This window comes from Struthio camelus, chromosome 5 (genome assembly GCF_040807025.1).
Source record: "Struthio camelus isolate bStrCam1 chromosome 5, bStrCam1.hap1, whole genome shotgun sequence".
In the NCBI taxonomy this organism is placed as follows: domain Eukaryota; kingdom Metazoa; phylum Chordata; class Aves; order Struthioniformes; family Struthionidae; genus Struthio; species Struthio camelus.
In genome coordinates this window covers 72,896,284-72,920,871 of record NC_090946.1, presented here as the reverse complement: position 1 = coordinate 72,920,871, position 24,588 = coordinate 72,896,284, and the positions used below count along the sequence as shown (strand labels likewise).

The following is a 24,588-nucleotide window of genomic DNA, read 5'->3' as shown; positions in this document are numbered from 1 at the left end:
CTGCAGCGCAGTGCAGGGGTTTTCCAAACGGTGGTCAACAAGTACCCGGTGAGAAGTCCACAGCTGGAACCCTGAACCCAAGCAAGCAGCATCTTCAACAGTGTTTTCAGCTGAGAGCTAAACAAGAGACATTTGAGGGTCCACAGCGGCTTGTCAATCCAAAATTTCTGGAAATCCTTGATGTCATGTGTCAGGCAGGGGACAGATACCACCCACATTGCCATAACGCTCCAATACCTCCCATGCTAGAGGAGAAGCTCCTTCAGCTGAACAGGTGGACACGACCCTGGTCTGTAGGTTGGCTCAAGGTTCTACCATGTTCCCAGGCGTTCTAGTAGAGCTCTTCCCTTTGATTAGACCTCTGCTGCGCTTACTGATTAAAAAGGTAGGCAGACCACATGATCCAAGATATGCAATTTCTTGCCATCCGGGACCATGCACTTGATCTACATTATCTTTGATTTGAAGACACCAGATAAACCAGAGGTTTCTATGACACACAAGTCATGCAGGTTAGTTCCACTAACCACCCTGAGAGTGTAGGAAAAAGGCTGAAGTCCCTTGGCTACAGAGAGGTTTAGGCACAGAAGTGCTCTGAGGTGCAGAGGAACAATTATTTGAGCTGCAGGCATAGGGAGATGCAAACACGCTTTAAGAGTCTTCTTAAGGCCATTCCCTGGTGCCACAGCTAAGTGCTGAGGCTAGCAGAGAAGAGGCAGGCACAGCAAATGGACTCTGCTAAAATATATGCACAGAAAGGGTGTTTCTTATTCAATTCTTCTTCCACCTGAGACTCTCTAAGCCACTGTGCCATGCCTACTCTATTTCACAATACTGCATCCTCCTTTCTAACATACCAGAAAAACAGCGGCAGAAACTATCTCCATCTGTGAGTTTCCAGCTTCTTAAAGATAAGCCCATAAAACAAAGCAATGACTGTTTTCTTTTCCATTTAGCACAAACTCACTGTCTTAACTGAGTACAAAGTATCCTCTGTAAACAACAGCATCAGTTATAGGTATTTAGGTTGACAATTTCTTTGCGTTAATGCTGCGTGGTATGGTTACTCAAGGTGCATATTTTAGCTCTCCTGTGCACATTAAGTACTTCAATTCTATCTTCAAATGCTAATGCCAAGTAACCTATATAAATAAGTATTCAGCCACCCGCCTTCGACGTGTTCCCTTCACCCACAGGAGACAGACAGCATCAGCACCAGCGGTTGAGCCTTGCAGGCAGGGCAGAGACTACTTCTGCCAGAGGTGAAGCCCCTATATGCGCGGCGGTTTTGGATCAATGAAGTCAAAGGAAAATTTTGCTGCTTACGTCAATAGCAGGAAGGTCAAAACAGCCTTTGGCAATACCATTGCCAGTGATGTCCACTGGCTTCAGTGAAGCCGACACTTGTGGACTGAATCTGCTGCGAGGCCACCAACTTTTTGAGTCAAAAAACGGTAACAGCTCTCAGGCGCATTCACAGATGTGCCTGTCTCTCTACCTCACCGCCATTCCCTTGAGCTTATCCAACCCTGCTTTTCACTGAAAGTTTCCAGGTGTGTTAAAATTAGTCTACAAAAGTAATTTTAAAATAACTGAAATCTGAAGTTACCTTTCCAATGCCAGGGTTGTCCTTGATTTTGGACACAGCTCTCAGAAGGCATGGTGGTGCTGGGGGAGGGCAGAGCTGCAGGATGCCACTGAAGTTAGAGCCATACATGGAGAAGTCATGTGTGTGTGGCAGGGGAGGATGGTATTTCTTTCTCTTCGAAGACAGGTTAAGCTTCTGTGCTGCTCTGTATAAAAGTAATAGCAAGAAAGGACAACGTTACTGGGTGTTAACTGCAGTCTGGACCAGACAAACAGATATTCATTGTCATCGCCGTCTGTTTAACAAATCAAGTCATTTCATTCTAGTCAGATTTCATAAGGACACATTATCAGGAGACTAACAGAAGGAAATATGGGTAGAAAAATTCCTGACAAAATATTCAGTTAATTTCTCCCCCAACAAAGTTTCAATTATAATCTAACTTTCGCCTCTTCCCTCAACAGCTGCACAGCTGAATCCTAAAATGCTAAAATCTCACTGACATCATAAAAAGCTGAAATAATCCCTTTGCCACTGACAGGATCAGACAGACTTTGCTGGTGATAACATTATGAAAATGACGTTTTGTGTTCTACAAGTTGCTCAAGACAGAGAATGACACTCCAAGTCAGCTGAGCTCAAGATACTCTATTGTTGGCTGCACTGAAATTGTTAGATAACAGAATTTCCTTCCAGACAGATTGGTTTTTCCTCCTCAGTTCCATTTTTCCACATTAAAAGGGAAAGCTATTAAAGAGATATGCTTTAATGTTCTAAACGATAATGATCCTGCTTTTGAAATGCAGAATTTCAAAACAGAAAGGATGAAGAAAAAATTTAAACATACAATTAAAATTGTAACATTCTTCCCTGTGAATAAAAATAGGCATATAATCAGTGTTTCTGCTATTTCCCAACAGCAACACCAAACAGTGTAACAAGAAACAAAAACAGAAACTCAACTCCACATCAAAACCTGCACAGGAAAATCAGCCTGCAGAGTTAAGCAGAAGAGCGAGCACGTGCTGGGGAACCACCACCAACCGGGTGGTGGCGAAATCTCAGCTCTGTCAAAGTCAAGGAAAAGTTTTGCCAACTGAATAGGGAATGTGCAAGCTGACCCAGAGACTGTCCGCAGATAGCTCACCCACAGATGCACATCATAAAAACATCCAGCACGCTATCTTTTATCATTATTTCGAACAACTGTTAAGCCACCAAAGACGCAAAGTGTTACACACACAGTGTCTGTGGGTGACCTGAGACCATGGTACTGATACCAACAGGTTTTCTGGGGGCAAAGTACTCTTCTGATTACCCTTGCTACGCAAAAGTCTGTCGCTTTGGATACATCCGTTTATGTTTACAGTAATATATGTGATCACAAAAAGTCTCGCTATACAATGGCTACTTTACATTTTTATCATGCCTCTCAGCCTAGGATTGCAAAGTACTTCTCAGTCAGAATGAGCTGGCCTCAGCAGCTGTGAAATACTGTGGGCAACAGACATATGGGGAGGCTAAGGCAGTGCTTTGCTGTCACACCGAATTCGAGGTAAATCTAGACCACTAACCTTGCCTTGAATCTAGTAATCAGACAGCCTCAGGCTGAGTCAGCTCAGTAACCTGATCAGACACGAAAATTATTCCTTTGCTTATTTTTTTGGTATGTTAGAAGCAAAAATGAATGCTGGGAGCAGGAGGGTTGCATGGTTTCTTCCAGCAGCAGTCCTGGCTTCAAATGAGTTACAGTGCAAAGTACTGGTTGTGTCCCAAGGAGCAAAATGACTCACCCGAGCTGAGATGGCACAGGCAGCCCGTACTAGGGGCAGGACTTAGAACACAGATCTCCAAAATTCATAGTCCTATGCTCTAAACAGCCAAACCTGTGCTTTAAACTCCTGAACCATTTTCTTTCATCCGCTTTGAGAGATGCAGACCCCCCACAGGCTTCCTTCTCCCTCTACAAACACTGTGCTATTTAGAAAAAGACAAAGACTCAAGTGATGAAAAAATCAGGCTCTACTTCCAAACTCAGAGGGAGCCAAAAGCCACTGTCTCATGAGGGACAAGCTGGACTCTTGCCTCTGAGGAAAGCAGCAGCATTTGACTGCTGCTGCATCCTGAAATCAGCAGGAACCGTGCCCCACAGAGAAGCAAAATACTGCAAGCATGGACATATATAGGGCCTTGGATTTTTGGTGGCAATGCAAACTGATTTAACTGCCTAAATCCCAAATCGCCTTGCTAAAACTCCATTCAGTATCAAAACTTATGCCTGAAATAGGACATCAGGCAAACAGTTGCACAACTTCACTATGGTTGCAGCTGCACATTAAAACCGTACTGCCTCCTAAGTATGCAGCTTTACTGCACAGAGAAGAGTCTCTACCTGCTGGTACTCTCATTCTGGAACTCAAGACAGTCATTACTCTCTATCTCCAAGTACCAATTAACAATTGTGGTTATTATTCAATCATCTTGTTGATTAATAGGAAAGATAATGTTTATTTCCTTGTTTACATGCTATGATTCCTTGTTAAAATAATAAAAACAGCTCAAGAGAATCTCTTCAAAGTGCAATCAAGATATACATTAAATCCTGATGAAATAATTACTCCTTCAATAGATCTGACTGAAGGAGCTCCTCTGGGAAGCATACGCGAAAGGGAATGGGATACAAAGAACAAATCTACTCAGGCAATGTTTATTCAAGCACCTAGACTAAGCACTAATAGTGAAATGTACTAAGAAAGGCCAGCCTAAGTAAAATACATGTCAGTCAGTCATACTGAAGGATAGTAGCTCTCATTTCAAAAGGTAGGTGGAAAACAATAGAATCACTACTAGTTTTCTTAATTTCCCCACCAAGAAAGACCAACTTTCAAACTGATTCACTTCCAACAGTATTTGCACACTTTCTGCATCTCCACTTTCAAAGGACAGTGCCATCTGCTAGCTACAGCAATTAACTGCTATAGTGTTGATAAATCCTTTTCCTATGAGTTTGGAGAGCCACGACATATTAAGAAATTTGGCAAAGGGACTGCAGATGTCCACATGGGATAACAGGAAACTGAAAAGCAGAGGAATTGGAGTAGCTGTTGTAGAAAATAATCAGTGCTTTGATGGGCAACAGGCCAGCTGCACTAATAATGATGTATGTAGTCCACATTTAAAAGGCATCTTTTCTCAGGTAGCACTGCACAAACCTTAATTACATACCTCTTCGTGTGTTTGTAGACAAGAATCACTTTGCCTGACATTGAAATGAGGTTGTTTCTGTAGTAGGAACATCATAAATATCTTACATAAGCAACATGAAATAGTTTAACTTTCCCTTTTTAGGAAAAAAAATAGATCCAATGGAAAGAATTGGGTGATATAGGCAAAATGAAATGCAAATATCAAAATCTAGATTCTGAATACAAAGGTAAGTAACCTCCATCCTCAGCTCCTATAAAAAGTGCAGTCAGCTCTTTAACTATCACAAAAGACAGCTGGGCAGCACCCTTCACATCCTGTCCCTGGGATCCTAGACCAGGCCAGGCAGAGGGTACCACACAAGCATTCATCTGTCCTTAGGCATTCCTTCCAGCACCAGCAATCTACATGCTGGCAATCCCAGCCAAGTACTCATCAGGCCAAAATATAGGCCAGGCTGGTTTGGCTACGTGCCCAATGAAATAAAACAAAACCTGACTTCACAAAACTTACGTCAGTAAAATTTATGACAATCTATATATTTCCAGGGAGCCATTTGAGACACTCAAGAGCACTAGATTTTCTGCTGTCCTTATCCAACAACCCATTACTGAATTTATGCCTAAGTTTTCAGTGCTTTTTTCTCCAGCATTCTTTTTTTTTTTTCCAGGTGGAATTTGTCCCATGAAAAAAGGGAAGGCCAAGCTTTTGTAAACTGGGCCTTTTTTTCCTAGCAAGGTACCATCAAGACAGAGGCAGTGGCTATATTAGGCCACTTCCCATAGGTACCTAATTAGGTGCCAGGCCTATTTCCTGATTTGCTTCTCTTTTTCAAATTTAATCTTGCATAGGAGGCCCTTACATCCATCTTCGGCACCACAGTGGGCTATCTGACCTTCACCAGTCTGAACTTCTGTTTCCTCACAGGGAAAACTATGTCCTCTAGGGTATACAATGTGAAACTTTAGAGTTAGTCATTTATTTTTCTGGGCACTTTCCAAGTGTTTTGTCACAGCTTTGACAGAGGTGTACGCTTTCCACCTATCTTCATTTTCCCCATTCACCTTACACCAAGCAGTCTAAGAAACGTTCTTGCAGGGGAGCTAAGCATGGGACTCCATACGCTCACGCCTCTCATCCAATTAAAGCTTTAGAGACCCTGTGTATATTATTTTTACGTCTAGCTGTGAGATCTACTGTCTGCATTTTGCTTAACTCTTTTCATCTTTAATGGAAGTTGTCCTTTAAGATGCTCTGGAGAGTTCTTTCCTCATAGCTAGGTGTCATGGTAGAAAATAAAACTAATATATGGCACATTCAGGAGCACTCAAATATCAAATGACAAGGGACAGTCTCTAACCTGCTCTTTCCCTCACACAATTTACAGATTATTAGGTTTTCTGCCATGCGTACATGAGACTAGTGAGGAAAGCATGACTAGATCAATTATAAAATGCTCAGCATCTGGGGAATATGACTATGCAACAACAGTAACTACAAAGCCTGACCATTAAAAGAACTATACAATTGTTTTTTTTTTTTAAAAGGGTGCCTGTGAAGCAACATTTCAGCATTTCAGATATTCAGTCAAACAGCAAGCTTCTTCCAGCCTACATTGAAAACACGTTCTGCACATTACAGCTGTGAAAGTAAACAGCACAATTTAAATCCCTTAAGAACTGTTCTTTCCGGGCACAGTTTCTTCATGAAAAAGAAAATTAGAATTGAAACTTTGGAACTATGTGAAATTATAAAATTCCACAAAGTGTTAGGCAAATATTTAGTAAGCTTCAGAAGGAAGAGTGACATGAGAAATACTGTGGGATACATACTGGAAATCAAGTCAACTGCGACTCAATTGATATGATGGGTTTACAGAAAAACCACCACCACCAGTGAGAAATAGACCTAGGAGTCCTGCTTCCCATTATTAAGTTCCACTGACAACAAATAATAACAAAAGAACACAAAATTTTTGCATATTCATTTCAACGTAAGTCATTACATTTTTTTAAACACACTTGTAGCATTATTAGCCAGCCTTACCTTTCAGAGATCATTGCTATTACTTGTACTGTGAGAATGGCTAAGGGCTTCACTGGGAGGGTCAGGGCCAAAGCCTTAAATAAAGTCAAGCCTTAAATAGCATACAGTTTTGGAGGGCTCATTCAAGGGTTTTGGTATGACCTTGATAGAAATTGCCAGGAGCAATTTTTATGCTGATTCTGAACCCTCTGCAAAGCTTGGAAAATTCTGCATGCAGGTTTACATTGGATGGCTCAGAAATCTTTAATCAAAAGCAAGACTCTTCCAAACTTTCCCAGGTCCCAGCCCACAAACTTAGCCATCACTACAATGTTACGTAACCAACTTACTTAACAACTCTTTCCCACTGCAAACCAACTTGAAAGGAAGCAGTGGGGAAGTCACATAGTCTGTCATTGTAGCTGCAGTTCCAGTTATTGTTTCCTTAATTACTCGTCAATACAGACAACAAATAGACGGATGTCCTACAATACAGCCTCCAGCACTCTGCCCTGAGCCTTCCATAACTCACAAAATAAACTCAGTTGGCATTATTACTTTTATTATTGCTATTACTGTTTGATTTGTGGTTCTAAAATTAGAAAGGTAACACAATGAAGCAGTACTGTTGCTACCAAAAACCTCATGCAAGCTTAAAAAAACCAAGATATTAACTTCTATTAACAGCATTAGACTTAGAAAATAAAATCCAATTCAGAAAGAGTCATTTCTAAATGGAAAGCTGGGAACATCTAATTGTATCACAGAGGTTTAGAAAGGCCAGACGCCATCCATATTTCTGCAGCAATTGTCTGTGGACAGCATACCAAAAGCTGAAGAGAAAAGCAGTCACACTGAGGGACATAGCTGGAGTTGGAGCTTTCCAAAAGTCTTCAAAGCCAGACTCAGCCAGGCTGTTCTTCCTACACTTCCTGCAAACTATCAGTTTCCTGAATTTAAGGCCAGATTCTCAGAAATCAATAAAGTTGTACTGGTCTCCCTCACTGCCTTGTAATTTCTCTTGCTGAAGATCTCCAGCCAAGCTATTACCCTTTAAAGGGGTTGGCCGATCCAACTCCGCTTAGCGGTCTTTTGGACTGCTCCATCCCAGTTCCCTCTGCCTGAGGGGCCTAAACCTCAACAATCCCTGCTTAAGATAGTTGCCATACCTCCACTCTCACACACTGTTCCTGTATGTTCAACATGCAGTTTGACTTTATTAACATGTTAGTCCCCACAACACCTCTGTGAGTTATTCAGGCACTCAGACTAACAGTAATCTTGGCCAACACTGAACAAGAAGTCACATATGAAGTGGATGTCGTATTTTGAGATTATGGTCCTTCCCTGCTAGAACAAGCTTACTTGGCTCCTATGCTGCATATATGGCTTCTGGAGGATATTAAGGCTTTCCTCACTTCAGTACTATTACACAAGAATAGAATCAACCCTTTGTTTCCTTAGCTGTCCCAGCAATGCTGTCAAGAAGCACTGCCAGGAAGGACAAACAATTAATGCTCCCTATTTCAGTTGTTCACCTTCCTTGATGATTAATTAGTTCATTTGGATGACAATGTGCAGCCTCAAACAATGGTATTTTCATAATGGGTGATGGTAATACAGTTCAATAGAAAAATATTATTCTGAAACATTCCAAAATGTCAAATCACGTTTAACATTGTGAGGGTATTACTAAGCCAACGTTATAAGAGAAAGTATCTCTAATATGAAATTACGTTCATGCCTTGCGTCTCGCACATAGCATAATCTTGCATTTCAGGCTTGAATTTCAGCCTTTCCACTTCAAGTGACCTCTTAATTTTCTCCTACTATCTCTTATTAAAATCAGCAAGGCAGGAAAAAAAAAGCTATACTGACATACTAGGAACATCATCTGCTCGGAGCTGATCCGAGAAGATGGGACTGGAAGGGATTTTAAGAGGTTATCTAGACTTTCCCCATTCCCCATGGTAGGATGAACTTTATCTAATACATTCCCAACATATATTTGTCCAACTTGTTCTTAGTGAAAGCAACTGCACAGCCTCCCTAGGCAGTCAATTCCAGTTTTTAAAAATTCTTACTGTTAGAAAACTCACACCCAATGTCTTGTATAAACCTATCTTGCTGCAATTTATATTCATTATTTACCCCCATCTCCCAAGCAGGTATGCAGATGAGTTTATTCTATTCTGCTTGCAGCAGATTTTATCTATATAGACTGTTACCATGTCTCCCCTTGGTCTTCTTTTTCCAGACCAAAAAATCCCAGTCCTTCCAACCTTTCCTCACAGGTCAAGTCAAGTTCCCTGGTCTTCTGATCATCCTTGTTGCACTCTCTCTACTCTAGTCCACATCTTTCCACATCTGGTTCACATCTTTCTTCAAGTTTCATATGTAAAATCAACTCCAATATTCCACTTACAATTTCTTATTGACCAGAGCAGTATAGAATCAGGCGCTAAATCTGTGAGACTGTTCATATATGTGATTTTAAAATCAATACAATAAAAAGAGACTGTCGCATCTTCAGAAAGTATAGCATTAAGGCCTAACGCATAGAGGAACAACAGTTGAGCTTCACCTGAATTCAGGTACCAGATAGAAAGATCAAGCAGAGCCACTTTGGGACAGATTCAGAAAACCTCTGGAAGACGACAAGTTAAAATAAACCTGCTGAGTGTCCCTGAAATCAGAAGAATTTCCTTATGCTATACAGATCCAAGAGTTGATCCTGTCTCCTGAGTACACATTATTATTTGAACAGAAGCAACTAACCAAGCCCACTTTCAAGTATTCAAGGGATTTGCGCACAGGAACCCAAGAAGGAATTTTCACAGCTCTTCTCCTTAATTTTTCCCTGTGTTTAAGAAACCCCAAAGGGCAGCTCTTCAGGAGCAATGACTTACACTCCAGCCGGTTTTTCTGCCTTCCCAGATCCAGCAGTCTTTGAGGTCATTGCTACAAAAACGTCACGAGTGATGTCAGCTCCACATTCTCCTCAGCCTGCAGATTTAAGACACTTCTCTGGTCAAAGAACTCCGCTTCAGCAGCCGGGACCAAGGTTCAGGAACTGACTTATTAATTTATATACCAGAATAAAAACTAGTCACTGCAGCCTGCCACATACCATTCCCAGCTTTGTTCACTAATGATGTTAAACAAAACAAGAGCAGATGAACATATTGCTATACTTCCGTACTTGCTGTTTACAATTGTACCATATGACAAACGGCTGAAAACCTGTGTAGGTTAATCTTTATGTAAGCAAGACTGTCAACACCTAATATAGAAATATGTCAGTTCCCGGGCTGCACACAACATAGATAGCTACGTATCGAAAATATAGCTACCTGAATGCCAACAATATTTTCTCACTCTATTGCATGAACTAACTGAGCTAAAGCAGGCTGAACCTCATCAATCTAAGCACACTCCTTAGGCAAAAAAGTTAGACTTATTTGCCAGCAAGACACAGACTCATGAAACAGTGAGGTTGAGGGAAATAAAATTTTAGTCTCATTTGTATTCTATCAGGAAAAAGTCATAAAGATATTTTTTTAATTACAAAGTAATGAAACAGAAACAATAGTGCTAACTAGCCATTTATTATTAAAGTAATTACTTAAATAGATCACTTAACATTTTGCCCTGCAATACCAGCTCCCGATACACAGAAAGAAGCCACTATCAAAATGACTTATCAGGCAATACATTATTTTTGTTACAAAGGATATTACACTCCATGCTATTTATGAAAAACAATCTGGTACGAAAGGAAAAGCATTCTGCTCATTCAGTCTGCTCCAGGGAAGAAACAGGCACATTTGTGAGGGGAAAGGAGAAGAGAAAAAAAGCAGGACATGGCAAATACGGGGTTCATCTGACGAATGAGGTTCAGGCAAACATCAAGCAGGAGAGGGACTGAACTAGGGGGAAATCAGTATTTCCACGTTCCCAGTCGCATATCACAGTCTGAATAGCTTCTGTGACTATAAAGCCTCCTTTACTCTTAAGCTCTAGGGTTGATTACGTTTTTAGGTTACCTTCCTCTGCCCCAGCATACCGTCCCTGCAGACATACCTTTCTCCCCACCACCACCTCCCTCAGTTCCACGTTTTACTGCACATCTACTAAATCTGCCGAGGGTCCATCCCTGCTTCAGCCACGTTTTAGTTCAGATGCTTAATCAAAGGCTTGACACCTATACTGCCAAGCAAATAACTTCTCAGGGGGACATTTACTTATGCCTAGCGTTACCGAGTTAAATGGGCACTGACAGCATTAAACGATGCAATGGAAACCGCAGAAGTACAGAAGTCGTACGCCCACGCAATGAAGTATTTTTGAACAGAGGAGGAACACACAGGCTTCTTAAAGCCCGGCGTTCCTGCAATTGATTTAACTGACATCAGTTCTGTAACGATTCTTCTCAGAGGTGCAATAGGCCAAAACTGCAGCACCATTTAAAATAGTGCTCAGCAGGAAACCGTAAGACGCATGGCCTGCTGTCACTGCGGACAGACTGGGAAGGATACGGCCCTCAGCTGCCCCAAAAGGCTCCGGGAGGGGAGAGAAGCCTCAGCCTCCCCCGCAAGGTGAAATGCAGCAAGCGCACTACTCCCAAACTGCCCCCTCCAAACCCATGCCTGCTATGATGGACAGTTTTTAATGTTTTTGACCCGAAAATGCTAAGTTCAAATTTCAGCAGAAACAAGCATCTCCTGAAGACCTGCTCAAGACACATTATCAAAGGATATTCTAAAGCTTACCCTGGACTGCAACTAGCTTCCCTAATAGCACTAAAATTAGATTCATTTTATGCTAATTAACTTCCATTGAGTCATTTCTGTCCAGTAAAAACTCCATAAAGCAGTATTTCTTAATAAGTGAGGTCCACCACTGAGCGACACGAAAAGCCCAACAAAGCATAAAGCAACTCCAAAAGGAGCACTCTGCGACAATGTGCACAGAAGCACTTAACTGATGCTGACTGCGGTACTGGCCAAGCTGTTTGAAACGTGCTGCCAAAAGAAACATCTTCCAACCTCGGACAGGAAGGATGAGGGAAGTTTTAGAAAGCCAAAACTCACTGCTATTTCAAAGAGAACTTAAAAGTACATTCAGAGTAATCCTGCAGCTGGCCAAGCGCTGAAGTGGTAACGCTGATGTATTATTCTGGGTTGACATTTCATTTTTGTTATAAATGATAATGTGAGATGTCTCATTTCGCCATTAGCACAAGCAAAGCGGCCCAGCTCAGAATACAGCCAGCGTCTCTTGAAAGTCCATCTGCTCTGCAACCTGCATCCAACACACGGCAAACTGAGTGCAAGTCAGCAAGTGAGAACAAAATATTCAATTCAGTATCAGTCTAACTTTACTATTTTGACTGCTAAGTCTGTCTGTCACGATGAAGCATTAAATTAGTTAGTTAAATGTGTTATCGGAAGAGTCAGAAAGTCAGCAATGAAGTTAAGAGAAACAGGTGCAAACTGTCAAATTACAACCCTGCAAAAAAGTCACCATTATCATTTTACCTACGGAATGCTTCGCTCCTCACGCAGCAAAAATCACCAGTTGCAGCTGCCACTGCTGCCGAGCTGAGGGACCCTAAATAAAGGAGTCAGGACCAGCACTGATGGTCAGGAGTCGAAGAACTAAAAAAGCAGGCAGACTAGGAGGGCTGCAGTGGGGGGAGGTGAGAGAAATGCTCCCCTCGACAAGTTTGGAAAGGCAAAAAGAAGCCGAAGGGGGAAAGACAGGCAGGTAGCTAGACACCAGCGAAATGCCACGTACTCAGGAAAACAGAATCAGGAGGGGGCATTCAGCTGTGAATGAATGAGAAAATGCAGAAAAGATCATAAGAAAAGTGCCTAGATTAAGGGACAAAATAATAAATTGAGGAAAGCGGAGAAGCAGGCATGGCAAAATAAGAACAAATATCCTCAGGACTGCGGTCAAGATTATCCATGAATACTTCAGACTCCTCTCTAGTTAAAAATCCCTCTGCTGACCACCACATCCCCCCCACAGACACACTCCCCATCGATCCTTTCTGTCTCCGTAAATGCAAACGTGGGCAGTTCCAATGGCTCAGATATTCCTCTTCCACGTAATTGTGGGCGCACCAATTCTAAGTGATTCTGCTTTGCTCTTCCTCCTAGACAGGAAGAAAGTCTCAGAATATAAAGCAAATACCAACGCACAGTGCCTCTAATAGTGGCGGCACTGAAGCACCTAGAGCAGCTCGGAGAGTCATCACTTGTCCCTGGGGGCTGCTCCTGGGGCTCCACAAGCTCCTATATTACCCATTATCCAGCTACTTAGCACTCAGTGGCTGACAAAAATCAGCCTCCCCAGGGCTGGCCTCACAGGGTAAGGATCTTTAAGGCAACTGGTTAGCAGAAAATGCTGCAAATGTTTTGTAGTGCCTTGATTCCACTTTTGCTAGGAAACAGAAGTAAAGACCCAGGACATCTTCCTCTTTCCACCTCCAAAATTCTTATCTCGCCATGAGATCCCTAAATCTCTAAATCACTAAATCTGACTCCCTCCTCACTCTTTCATTGTCTGTTTTTCAGATTTCCTGGGTTTTCTGTATTTCCTGGTTGGCATCAGGCTCCTCCTTGTTTCATTTTGCCACCTCCAGTGTCACCCTTTTGCCCACCTTGCTCCCATACATCCTCTGTGGCCTGCACCTTCCAGGTGAGACCTCTTCTTCCAAATATCTCTGCTCCCTGTTCCCCCTGATGCTGATGCTCTCCTTGTTTCTTACCTCAATCCCTTTCCTGATCTCAAATCTTTTAACCCCTGGGACTTTTTCATGATTTCACTAAGTCAAATCCCCAGTGCCACCGTCCAAAACTCTGCCTTCCCTCTCTTCTCGACTACTTCAACTTCTCTGCCTCCTCCCTTTGCTGAACTACAGCTCTGGGTCTGATCCTTCTTTGTCCCATCAGTCTCAAGAGTCTTCACAGATGAGCTGTTCACAGCAAGGAACCTCACTTACCATATGCTGATACAGCACTCTGTAAATTTATGATGCAGTATTAGCAATGATACCAGTAATGATGTTCTGCTCTTAAACGCACTGTCCTGAGTCATTTCTGTCTCCAAGAACAAAGCCTACTAAATTCAGCCTTATCTTCTAATTTATCCTCCTTATGGGCTAACAGAAATGTGATACATCTGAAGCATACACTGTTTTGTTTGTCCTTAATTATAGGCAGTATTATGCTGCCACAGCAACTAGGAAAGCTTAAGCTGCCCTAAGATGATACAAGATACTGCGCAGTGCTACACACCCTGCCCTGTCTGCTGTCCCCGCATAGCGCTGTGCTAAGCCCAAGTCATGTTATTCCCATGGGGACGGCGAGCAACCACATTCCAGCAGCCACAACCTGGCACCGGCAAGACGAGGCAAGCCCCTCCGCAGCACCCGCTCCGTCTCCATCTGCACGTCCGTGTGAAGGCTTTCGTGCTCTCTCCGGCTCTGTGCGGAAAGGAAAAGGGGGTTGGGAAAGTGTCTGCCTCTCCAGCATCACGGAGTGACGCCCTGCAGGGACCAGGCTGCTCCAACCCATTAGATTCAGAGGAGAGACTTAGTAAGGGCACAAGGCCAATTAAACATCCAGCTCCCTCTGAAACAGCGGGACGCTTCACCGCATCTGCAGCTTTCTCCCAAGCCACAGATTGCTCACCCGTCCCACACAACCTGCGGCACAAGGAGCAGCTTGAGAAAGTTAATGCTAGCAGGACGCTGTTTGCAGTGTGGGTCTCCCCAGACAGGCAGCTCCGCGCCACCCTCCCTACGCACGGCTGCAGCCTTAAGTGCTGGCATCTGGCTTTACGCGTACGTGCTGCAGCCTCCGATACAGATGTAAACATGGTTATGTATTAATCTTAGGAAGAAGATGGGCTTCCAGCAGTAATTGAGTGGTAGCAAGAGAAACAGGGGCATTGCGGGGCATTTAATGAAGACGGGTTGATATTCCAAGCAGTAGTCAATCTGCATTAATACCAGTCGGTCATTACATCCCTGGCACAGCCTTGATACTGCTACGACACTGCCAAGTGGAGATGAACCATACATGGGTCTTTGCACGTACCTGTTGACAAGACAGTCTTAACTGGGAAGAGTTGGTACACTGCTTTTCTGGGTAATTAATTCAATTTTAATTTTTCCCCATCACCTCAACATATGATTTCTTGGGTGTGGACTACGCTTACTGAGGAAGCTGTAACAACTGAGTCTGCTTCTTCCCTTGACTTGTCATTCACCAAGAATTTACTACAGTTACCCTTAACTATACTAAGCTCTTCTGTTTCAACCTCACAAACTAGCCTAACTACTGCAAGTCAGCACTAAAAGGTCTAACTCAAGATCCAATGAGTCACAAATTTTCTTCACCTTCTGGTGAACTACTTACTCATAACCCAGTCATCTACTTTATCTGTCAAAGAGATTTAAATTATGCCAGCTCTGCACAAAGCCAGGATACCAATAAACCCCAGCAGGGTAGAGGGTAAGAGTTTACAGCTATTAAATGCAGAGAACTGGTGAACTACATTATGAACTTAGCAGAAATACAATTCTTGCTTTTAACAGGACAAAGAATGACAGACTGAAGTGATTTAGCTACAAATATCTTGAACATGGCAACTTAAAATATGTACATTTCATATTTTGTGCTTTTTTCCCTGCATTAAATTGTGAAAGTACTGATAGGCATGGAATAATCAGGCTTAACAGGTTAGCAGTAATTTATGCCTCAAGTGTTTCTAATACATCATAATCTTCTTTCACAGAATTTGCATCACTGTCAAACTGAACTACAGATTTTTGGTTGATGCTTTTAACATGTTTCTATGGTTACTTTCCAAGGTCGCATCGCAGACGCCTGAACAGCAGTTCAGAAAGACAAAAGGCATTTTGCATCCTTCACAGTATTAAATAATTTATGAAAGTTAAGGCATCCTCCTGAAAAAAAAAAATCATAAAAAATAGGTTCTGAGGTTATTTTCTCAGCAACAGTTTAAAGCACACTAATATCAATAACTCCACAGAAGCCTTCAAGAACTAGACTATTAGACTAATGTTCCATATGGTACAAAAGGCCAAGGAATACATTCTAAGTTTAGATCTATTTGTGCAAGCCTATATGAATTGCATGAATGGATCTTAAAGTAGAACATGTAGATATCTGATTTGCTACTGTCAGTTTTATCTTTTAAATAAGGCACCAGCTCTTGTTTCAGAAAGAATTCTGAATCTAAAAAAATGGGAAAATAAAACCAAGAAAAGAAGTTAAAATGGTAATCACAGCCTTTATTATTTCCATCCTTTTTTCATGCAAAGCCACACAAATTTCATCTGTCCCCAAAACGTTACAAATTCTGACTAGCGTAATAAAAGCTTGTACACCAAATCTGAATCCTCTGCCTACCGCTACACTAGATCACAGTTTATTGGAACTAATTGAAGTGTCTGAGGCTTGGAACAAAAACACATTAGTCATTTAGCGGTTGTGCTAATATTGCTATGCCTTTCCTGCAGTTTCATTAGATACAGACTGCTTCAATACCCTAATCATATGCTCAGTCACAGCACAATCAGTACACAGAGTACTGACAAGCTGTCCCACCATGCCTAAAGCTGATAAGGTGTCTGCTCTATGAGTAACCTCAATTATTGACTATATTTTATGGTCAATCTAATGACCAAATGCTTATCAGTAAACCATCAGGTGCCTGTAATAGGATAGTGACCCTTAGTTTATATGTACCATTACTGCTCATTAGTGAATAATTAGATTCTTTAATCCGCAACTCACAGGCATTAAAATATGATGGAATATCTTGAATCTAGAAAAAGACCACGATGCTTATTTTAACTTTAAGATGTTCAATTACATTACTCGGAGATTGTCTTGTTAAGAAAAGCTGGAAAAAAGAAAAGCTTGAAAAAAGCGTATCACATGTAATGTTTTATGCTATGCCTAAATTGACACAGCTTTCTTAAACGTTCAGGAATATGAAGAGAGCGGAGAGATAATAGGTTTGATTCACCACTGTGATTCTCCAGATTTATTAACTTAAGTGGTTTCAATGTAGCAAAGCCCAGCAGCCCACTGCTGCAAATAATTCAGAAACCTAAAAAAAAAAAAAAAAAAAACTTTCCCTCAAGTAAGTGCTATGTTTCAAAGAGTAATTGTTCAAATAAAAGCTCGTGGATGCAAGGGAAAGTAGCTGCAACTACCCAACTCCTTCCCTCCTTTTGGAGGCAGGGGTCCTACAGCAGCTAACGCAACTCAGTGACAAACTAGAACGAAAAGAGAGGAAATAATCCGATGATAGCAAGAGAGATTAACATTTAAGAAGGGAGTTCCGTTTTACACATAATTCCTTTTAACCAGCTCTGCTTTCCCATACCGGCCCTGCCACGGCCGGGATCTTCCTCCCGCCTCGCCCCGCGCGTCAAGGCCGGCCGCGCGCTGCCCCAACCAGCAGCTCAGATCCTGCCACAACTGTCGTGAGACACCAACAGGGGCAAAGCGCAGACTGATGGCGATGGCTGCAATTTTTAGGGGGCCTGGATTCTCTTCTCAAAGGACTGGTGTTTCCCCTTTTGGCAAACAGGCAATTAACCTCCTCCCAAGTGCATCCTCATTCCTCCTCCTCTCTGCCTTTCGCCTTCCTACTCTTGGAAACAACATCTCCTCTCTTCCCCAGGTGCCCAGCTAACAAAAAACCTAACAGCTTATTACAGCTTTATATCAGCTTTTTTACACAACTTTTTTTTTTGTTGTTGCAAGCATAGGAGGATTCAGCCCACAGAATGGTCCTGAAAACGTATTCTCAAATATTTTCATTATTAATCTAAAGTTTGTTGAGGTTGTTTATATAGAAAACCCTGAAAACAGGTATAAAGTTTGGAGTACTGCATCCAGGCATGGCTGAGTCCACGCCAATGGACAGTGCCCAGCTGTTTTTATCTTAAATCTGAAGAACGTGAGATTAAGCTTCTCCTGCATTAAAGGGTAAATCGGGATCCTCCTCTGCAGACATTAATGCTCATATGCTGTACTTTTTGCTCTCGCTTTCTTAAGGACTTTCATATTCTATCAGCGACCTACTGGGAAGATGCATTTTCTGCTAAGTCCTGTAGCCCTTAGGTAACATGGCCATTGAGTAATGTCTGGCAATTTGCTTGTATGACACAGTGAAGTGTTAATCAAAGCTTTTTTTCCTTCTATGACAGATCAGAGTGAGGGGGAAAAGAAGCTCAAAACTGATTTAATTTCCTCATCTTTTATCTACTGGTTTGTAATACTTGGCTTTGATTTTGAAATAGTTAGCATTTCCACTCTAGATGCTGTGCATTTCTAGGTAATGAATAAAATACTATTTTTTTAAAAGCAGAACATAATTAAGCCTGAAGGAATTAAATAAGACATTCAAACGAGAAAGAGCTTCGGATGAATATGTAGATTGGTGCTGCATATATTCTTAACAAAATCAATGTATTCATTGCAAACACTATCTTAAGGATCTTCATTTTAACCATGGTACATCTTATCACCAGGCAAACATTTTGCTGCAGCTCTTGGTTATTATTTTCCAGGTGAGGACACAATCCCTTCTGTACTGCCTTCCGAGCTGGTGACCTCACAAACACAAAGCTATGATTCTCAGTGAGGAACAAATTAGGGTGACCAAAAAAAAAAAAACCCTCCACCCAGCTACAACAAAAAACACACAGACCTCCTCCCTTCACAGGCACAAGACAGCACGCAAGTCAAAGGCGGCTATTTCACTGAACAAAGATTCTAGCTTTAATGTGAAAAAACATGTATTTGCTGCCCGGAAATAACACAACAGCCCAAAAGCTAAGTGCGCTAGGACCTGTGCAGCCACCCTTAATACTGTTTCCCAAAAAACAAGACGACCGGAAGCATTTATTTGTGTGAAAAATTCCACACCTACTACTACTACTGCTGCTAAACAAACCAAAGGTGCAATTTCCACAAGGACCCTACCAAGCCTTTATCTTCCAAAGTAACTCACCTTGCACCACAATACACTAAAATTTAATACACATGCCCACTTTCGCCTAGCTGCTTTATTTCTATGACAAAATAGGCCTTTCCCCAACCTTAAGTCCAAACCACAATCCCTTTTACAAAAAGGACTTTTGAAAAAATTGAAGGTACTCAGAAGAGTTGATCAAAAAAAGGGCAAAGGTTTAGAAAATATATGTGTACGTGTGTGTGCGCATGTGCATAACTATCAATATAAGAGTGGTACTTATGCCAGCAGGCAACAAGGAACAAAACGTGCTGAGCTCTGCATAACCCCAGAGTAACAGATTTGCCCCGCTGTGAAGTTCACATTTTAAATGGCTGGGCGAAAAACAGGATAAGGAAAGGACACAGGGAATATGGGCTGTAGCACAATGCTAGTGCCATGACCTGTCTTTCATTTCCATGAGGAAAAACTTTCCGGTGAGGGTGACTGAGCACTGGAACAGGTTGCCCAGAGAAGTTGTGGAGTCTCCTTTCCCCTGCAGATCTTCAAAAGCCACCTGGATGCGACCCTAGGAAATATGCTCTAGAGGACCCTGCTTGAGCAGGGGAGTTGGACTAGATGATCTCCAGAGGTCCCTTCCAATCTCAACCATTCTGTGATTCTGCACTTGCCGAGAGAGGGTACTGCCACGAGGGATTACAGGCAGGGATGACCTTCTTCCCCAAAGCGCAGAAAGCTGGATGGTGTGAAGGGACCGAGGAGATGAGCCTGGGAAGGCTGGAGCAACAAGCAGTCAGCTGAGGGCCTGTTGAACATGTTTATGATTGCCGGGGATTGAAATGGACCTCTCTTCCCCCCCTCCTTTGTGAAATTTTCGGCATTTCAATCTGTATGTTTAATCACAGTCATAAATAAAGTTGGTTTTTGAATGCTTTCTTATAGGGAGTAAGGGATTCTTAGACAGGCTCTGGGATACTGAGAACGAATGAGGACAACACATGAAGCAGCAATGTAATAAAACATCATGAAAATGATGAACAAAAAATCATGAAAATGCTACAGAACTAATTCACATAATTTTACCAGTTATCAGTTGTCATTTCTTGCTTAAATCTCTCTAACAACAATCACAAACACAAACAATAAAGAAATCAAAGTGCTTTCTGCAGAGAAAAAGGAATTTCAACCAGTGCTGTTACTTAGTTAAAAAAAATTGAAGAGAATCAATTTTGAACAGAGGAAACATGGGTAGGGAATAAGCAATGTACTAATGGGTTGTAAAATGTTTTAGCTAGCACATAGCTGCTAAAGCTATAAAGCTCTGACACACTCAGGGCAAAGACAGATTCATGAGAAGCAATTAGGGCCTGATCCAAAGTCCAGTGATGTCATTTGCAGCCTTGCTGTTGACTTCAAAGAATCTCTGAATCAAGCCAATGACAATCTGGATCTGTCACATTACAGTAAAACTAGAACAGAGTTTCGCTGACAGCGACAGAAGCATCACTGTGAGGAAAAGGTTGCGGATCTTATTTCAGATTATTAGACACTGATTTCTTTCTCTCATTTCTGGGGTTTTCTGTTGTTTTCTGGATTCTCCAGGGAAAGCTATCGTCTTTACATTTGCATGAAGCATACACTGAAATAAATTCAAAATAGATTAAGCTAAATCAAAATAAGAGTATTCATATGCACAATCAGAAATAGAGTAATCAAAGATGTGCTGCTATCCAGTCTAGGTACTTTGGAGCGTGGATTCATCTGTCCTTAACTAGATAAGTAAAAAAACAGATGTCTAACTGAGCTTTTCACCATAACCTTGCTCTATACTTCCACTAATTTCAGACACCTGTCTTAAAAATCAAACATCTCCTCTTCCACTGGTAACCATTTCTCTGTGGTTGACAACAAAAGGAACCTCCAGGACTTAGCTCAGACACAAAATACTAACTTCAAAACACTCCACTTGGGGCAGTTATTTCCCAGCCTCGTCTACAAACAGCCCGAGCTATGTAGCCGTATAATGCCACAGGCTCATTGTATTATGTTCTTTTAAAAACAGGACTCGGGAAGCTGAGCTCCTGCTAAGGTCAGATTACAAGTTAATTTATACTAAAAGGCATTCTTTTAATGTTGCAAAAAATTTGAAAAGATCAAGGAAAAGGAAACAATAGAATTTCTACATGATTACATGATAAGAAGGATTCTCAGCGCATAAATTTTACTTTAATGCCATTCACAGACATACGTTTTTCAATATTGTCTCAAAACATGTTCAGTTATGAATTAAAAACAGGAGTTTGGAAAGCAAGTACAAAGCCTTGTATTCTGTTATTTTAAATACCATCTGCTTGACAGTGTATTGCATTTAATCAACATTGCTAATTGCAACAAACATTTCACAAACAAAACTAACAGATCATTTTTATTATAAGACCCAAGAATGAAAAATTATATATATTCTAGGCTCCTGCTAGAAATGACTGTTTTATACTGTTTTAACTGTTGCTACCAGCTCTGGAAAAAAAAAAAAAAAACCTTGATTTGTACATGTAAGCCATGCTACTGGATAAAAAAACTCAATAAAAACTTCTTTTTATTCTTCTCAGGTAGGTCATAGAGCAGTCAAAGATGATCATTTTTGACCCCCCATTTTGAATAACTAGGAAGGAAACATATCTAAATGTGCATGCATCTTTTTCTGCCATTGTTTAGAAGAAAAGTTTTCCTAGGCGGTATCTGCTCACGGAGCAAAGGTCTGCCTCCTATGTTAAATATCTTCCTCAATCAGTTACAGCAGGTGGAACAGCAAAATAATCCTCTGATTGCAGAGGAGAAAGTACATAAAAGTGTTTTGGAAAATGCAAGCAAACATTTCACATGCTCATGCAATAACTGCCCTGGTATGAAGAGAAACAACACTAGCTCCAGTCAAGCCAATCATCAACAAATTCAGGCGAATTTAGTGTTTCTTTAGAGGGATTTCTTTTGAGAACGTACATACGTCAACTGCATGTGCAGGACAGACAGCTAGACAGGGCATCTGTTCTCTCCTTTGCTCAGCTGGTGCAGGCCAGAACTGAGTGGGAAGACCTTGTTACTTCAGCCTTGGCTCCACCAAAACCTACTGAACGATAGATTTGTTAGGGGGGGGAAATATCCCCTAAGGACTAGACAGAGACCAACATACGTACTGTTGGTTTCTGGTCAATCAAGGTCCCAACTGAGGTCTCCAGAGAGAAAAGCAGCACGTCACCAACACATCTCTGCTCCCCAGGGGCGGTGGAAATCCACAGCCAGGGCAGAGTGACCAACTCTGCCATCCAATGGCAGCGCATGCTACACATCTTACCCATGACAAAGTCTCAAAGGCATTTCACAGCCGCTTAACATCCATTAGCAATTACAGAAACCAGGAAGGTGAAAACTACCTTATGAAGAACGAAGCCGCAGCTGAGGTACCTGCAGAGACCCCAGCAGGAGCTACCAAACTCTGTGAGGCCAGCGAGCTGCCTGTCCCGGCTGGGTCGGAGTTGTTCTGCCCTGAGGTGACTTGCACATTAGGACCATCCCGTCCACTTTCTGGTGCTGTCTCTGCCTGAAAAAAAAAATAAAACACACATACAGGTTGATACACTTGCTGAACGGCTATGACGTCTTAGAGAGGCACTTCCAAAGTACGTCTTTGCAAGGGCAAACATGAAGATCAGTGTTAGCTGAGAAGCGGTACCACAAGACAAGCGTACCACCATTGGCCCTACAATGGAGAAGGTAAAAACCATGACCGCAGCACACAAGCCGAATAGCCCAGAGAACCTTTGTGATGGGGTAATGCACGCTTAAATAGTTTGACAAGCATGAAGAAATGGAAAATGATGAGCAGAACCCTTTTGTTTTACAGTGTTATTTGGTAGCTGGCAGAACTGTTTATCTGGTTCAGTTATAACTGTCAGGAGTTATTTCTCAGTGGCACATCATCTGCAAGGCCTATCTGTTTAAGAGGAACTAACCAGTCACATTTGTAACATGCTTCCACATGAATAACCCCAAGAATCAAGTAAAAAAAAAAATTGATTTTTTAAAAATGTATATGCAGGCCTGCTTTTCAACATTATCTATCTTAGTAGCACAAGCACATGGTATTTTTGTCTCCTGCAAACAGTTCCAGTGGGAAAAACAGGAGTGACTGGAGATGCATCTTTTCCAGCACAAATGCATCTGTGGTATCTGAGGCAGAGTTTGGAGTGGACGATTGTTTGGGGATTTTGCCAAAGTATCAGACATCTGTATTGTAAAATTGTGTCATGTCAATATCTTCATTCTTAGGCCATTAACTCTTTTGGTGCCAAGTTCAATTTAGTCACAACAGTCAAATACTCATTGACAGCACTGGGAAGTCTCCTCTTAGGGAAGAGCCTGCTCTATGTCTAAGAGTACTGAAAACTTAATTAAAGAAGACACCACAATAAATATTTGTCAAAAAAGCTAATTGCTTCATGTACGATAATATATGGTGTTTCTGTCATCTGAAATACTACTCTGACATTTCCAACTAATTAGCTAAAATAAATTCCAGAGAAGGAGACAGCCTTGTAATGAAGCGCAAATGCAATTAAATGCTTCCTGGGATGCCACCAAATTTTAAAGTTTGTGCTGCCATAGATCATGCTTTACAACTACAGATATGCAGACATGGTAATAGGGCCCTCCCAGTCATATACACACCCTCACCTTTCTCATATACTGAAAACCATACAGAGTTTTTCTCATGAGAACAGAGACAACCCAGTTATTAGGTATCAAGTAAAAGAACACCCTGCCAACCATGCAATGCTTGATTGAAATATGAAAAGCTGTCTGGAGTTTCACTGGACTCATTCCCACAGGTTCTGAGTGCCGAGTTCCCGGCTCCCAGTGAAGCCAACAAGAAGAAAGTACGCTCAGCTCTTCCAAAGTCTGCTCTTTAAAGATTAATATTACTATCAGTGTCATGAAGAGGCTGCCTAATGCTTTCCTCTAGACTGCTACAGGAAAAAAAAAATACTTTTACAGACCTCACCTAAGACATCTGAGGCCAAGACATAAGGCAATATTCTCAACAATTAACTTAACCCTGGTGAAGCTATTCTCTCTGGAAGTCTAACTGGAAACTTTGAATAAACATCCACGGAAACCCTCCTCTTTGTAATACAGAGTCTCAGGAGACTAGACTTCTTATGCTACACAGGCGAAAGGGTAGAGGCCAAGCAGCACTAGAGGTCAAGACTAGCGCAAAAAATGGTGTGCCAGCAACACAGGCTTAGAAAGCAAGGAAGCCCGTCTATCTCAGATGCAATCCACTGTCAGTGAAACAAATAGCCGGGAACTGAGATGCTTGGAAAAGGATCTGATTTGCCTGTGTGGTTAATTGCTTAAAACTAGGTGATGGAGTAATGAAGATAAGTGGTGGATAAAGCAGGTACTGGAGCATTAACAAACTGAAGCAGGAAATGCGCGGTCTGACCTATACCAACCACGGAAAGTGTATAGCACAGAAAAATAATGCAGACTAGGAAACATCCAAATGTGACATAAACTGATGCACAACGCATACGATAGACGGAGCTTACCACATGCTTAAGCAATTGACGGATGAAGAAATCTACAACAGGTGCATAAAAGAGAATAACTGACAGAAAAACGCATGACACACACAATGTCACGGAAACTATCAAACGCCCATGAGGAAAAGGCGGACTTAT

General features: G+C 41.7%; 1 protein-coding gene across 1 annotated transcript in view; it reads right to left on the bottom strand.

Annotated features, from left to right (window-relative positions):
* Positions 1 to 24,588, bottom strand: part of KIF26A (kinesin family member 26A) — a 103,678-nt gene that overhangs the window by 27,598 nt on the left and 51,492 nt on the right. The window contains exons 4-5 of the mRNA XM_068947646.1: positions 22,279 to 22,445; positions 1,610 to 1,793 (exon numbers count right to left, since the gene is read on the bottom strand). Of these exons, the coding sequence (XP_068803747.1) occupies positions 1,610 to 1,793; positions 22,279 to 22,445 (351 nt within the window). The remainder of the gene's footprint in view (positions 1 to 1,609; positions 1,794 to 22,278; positions 22,446 to 24,588) is intronic.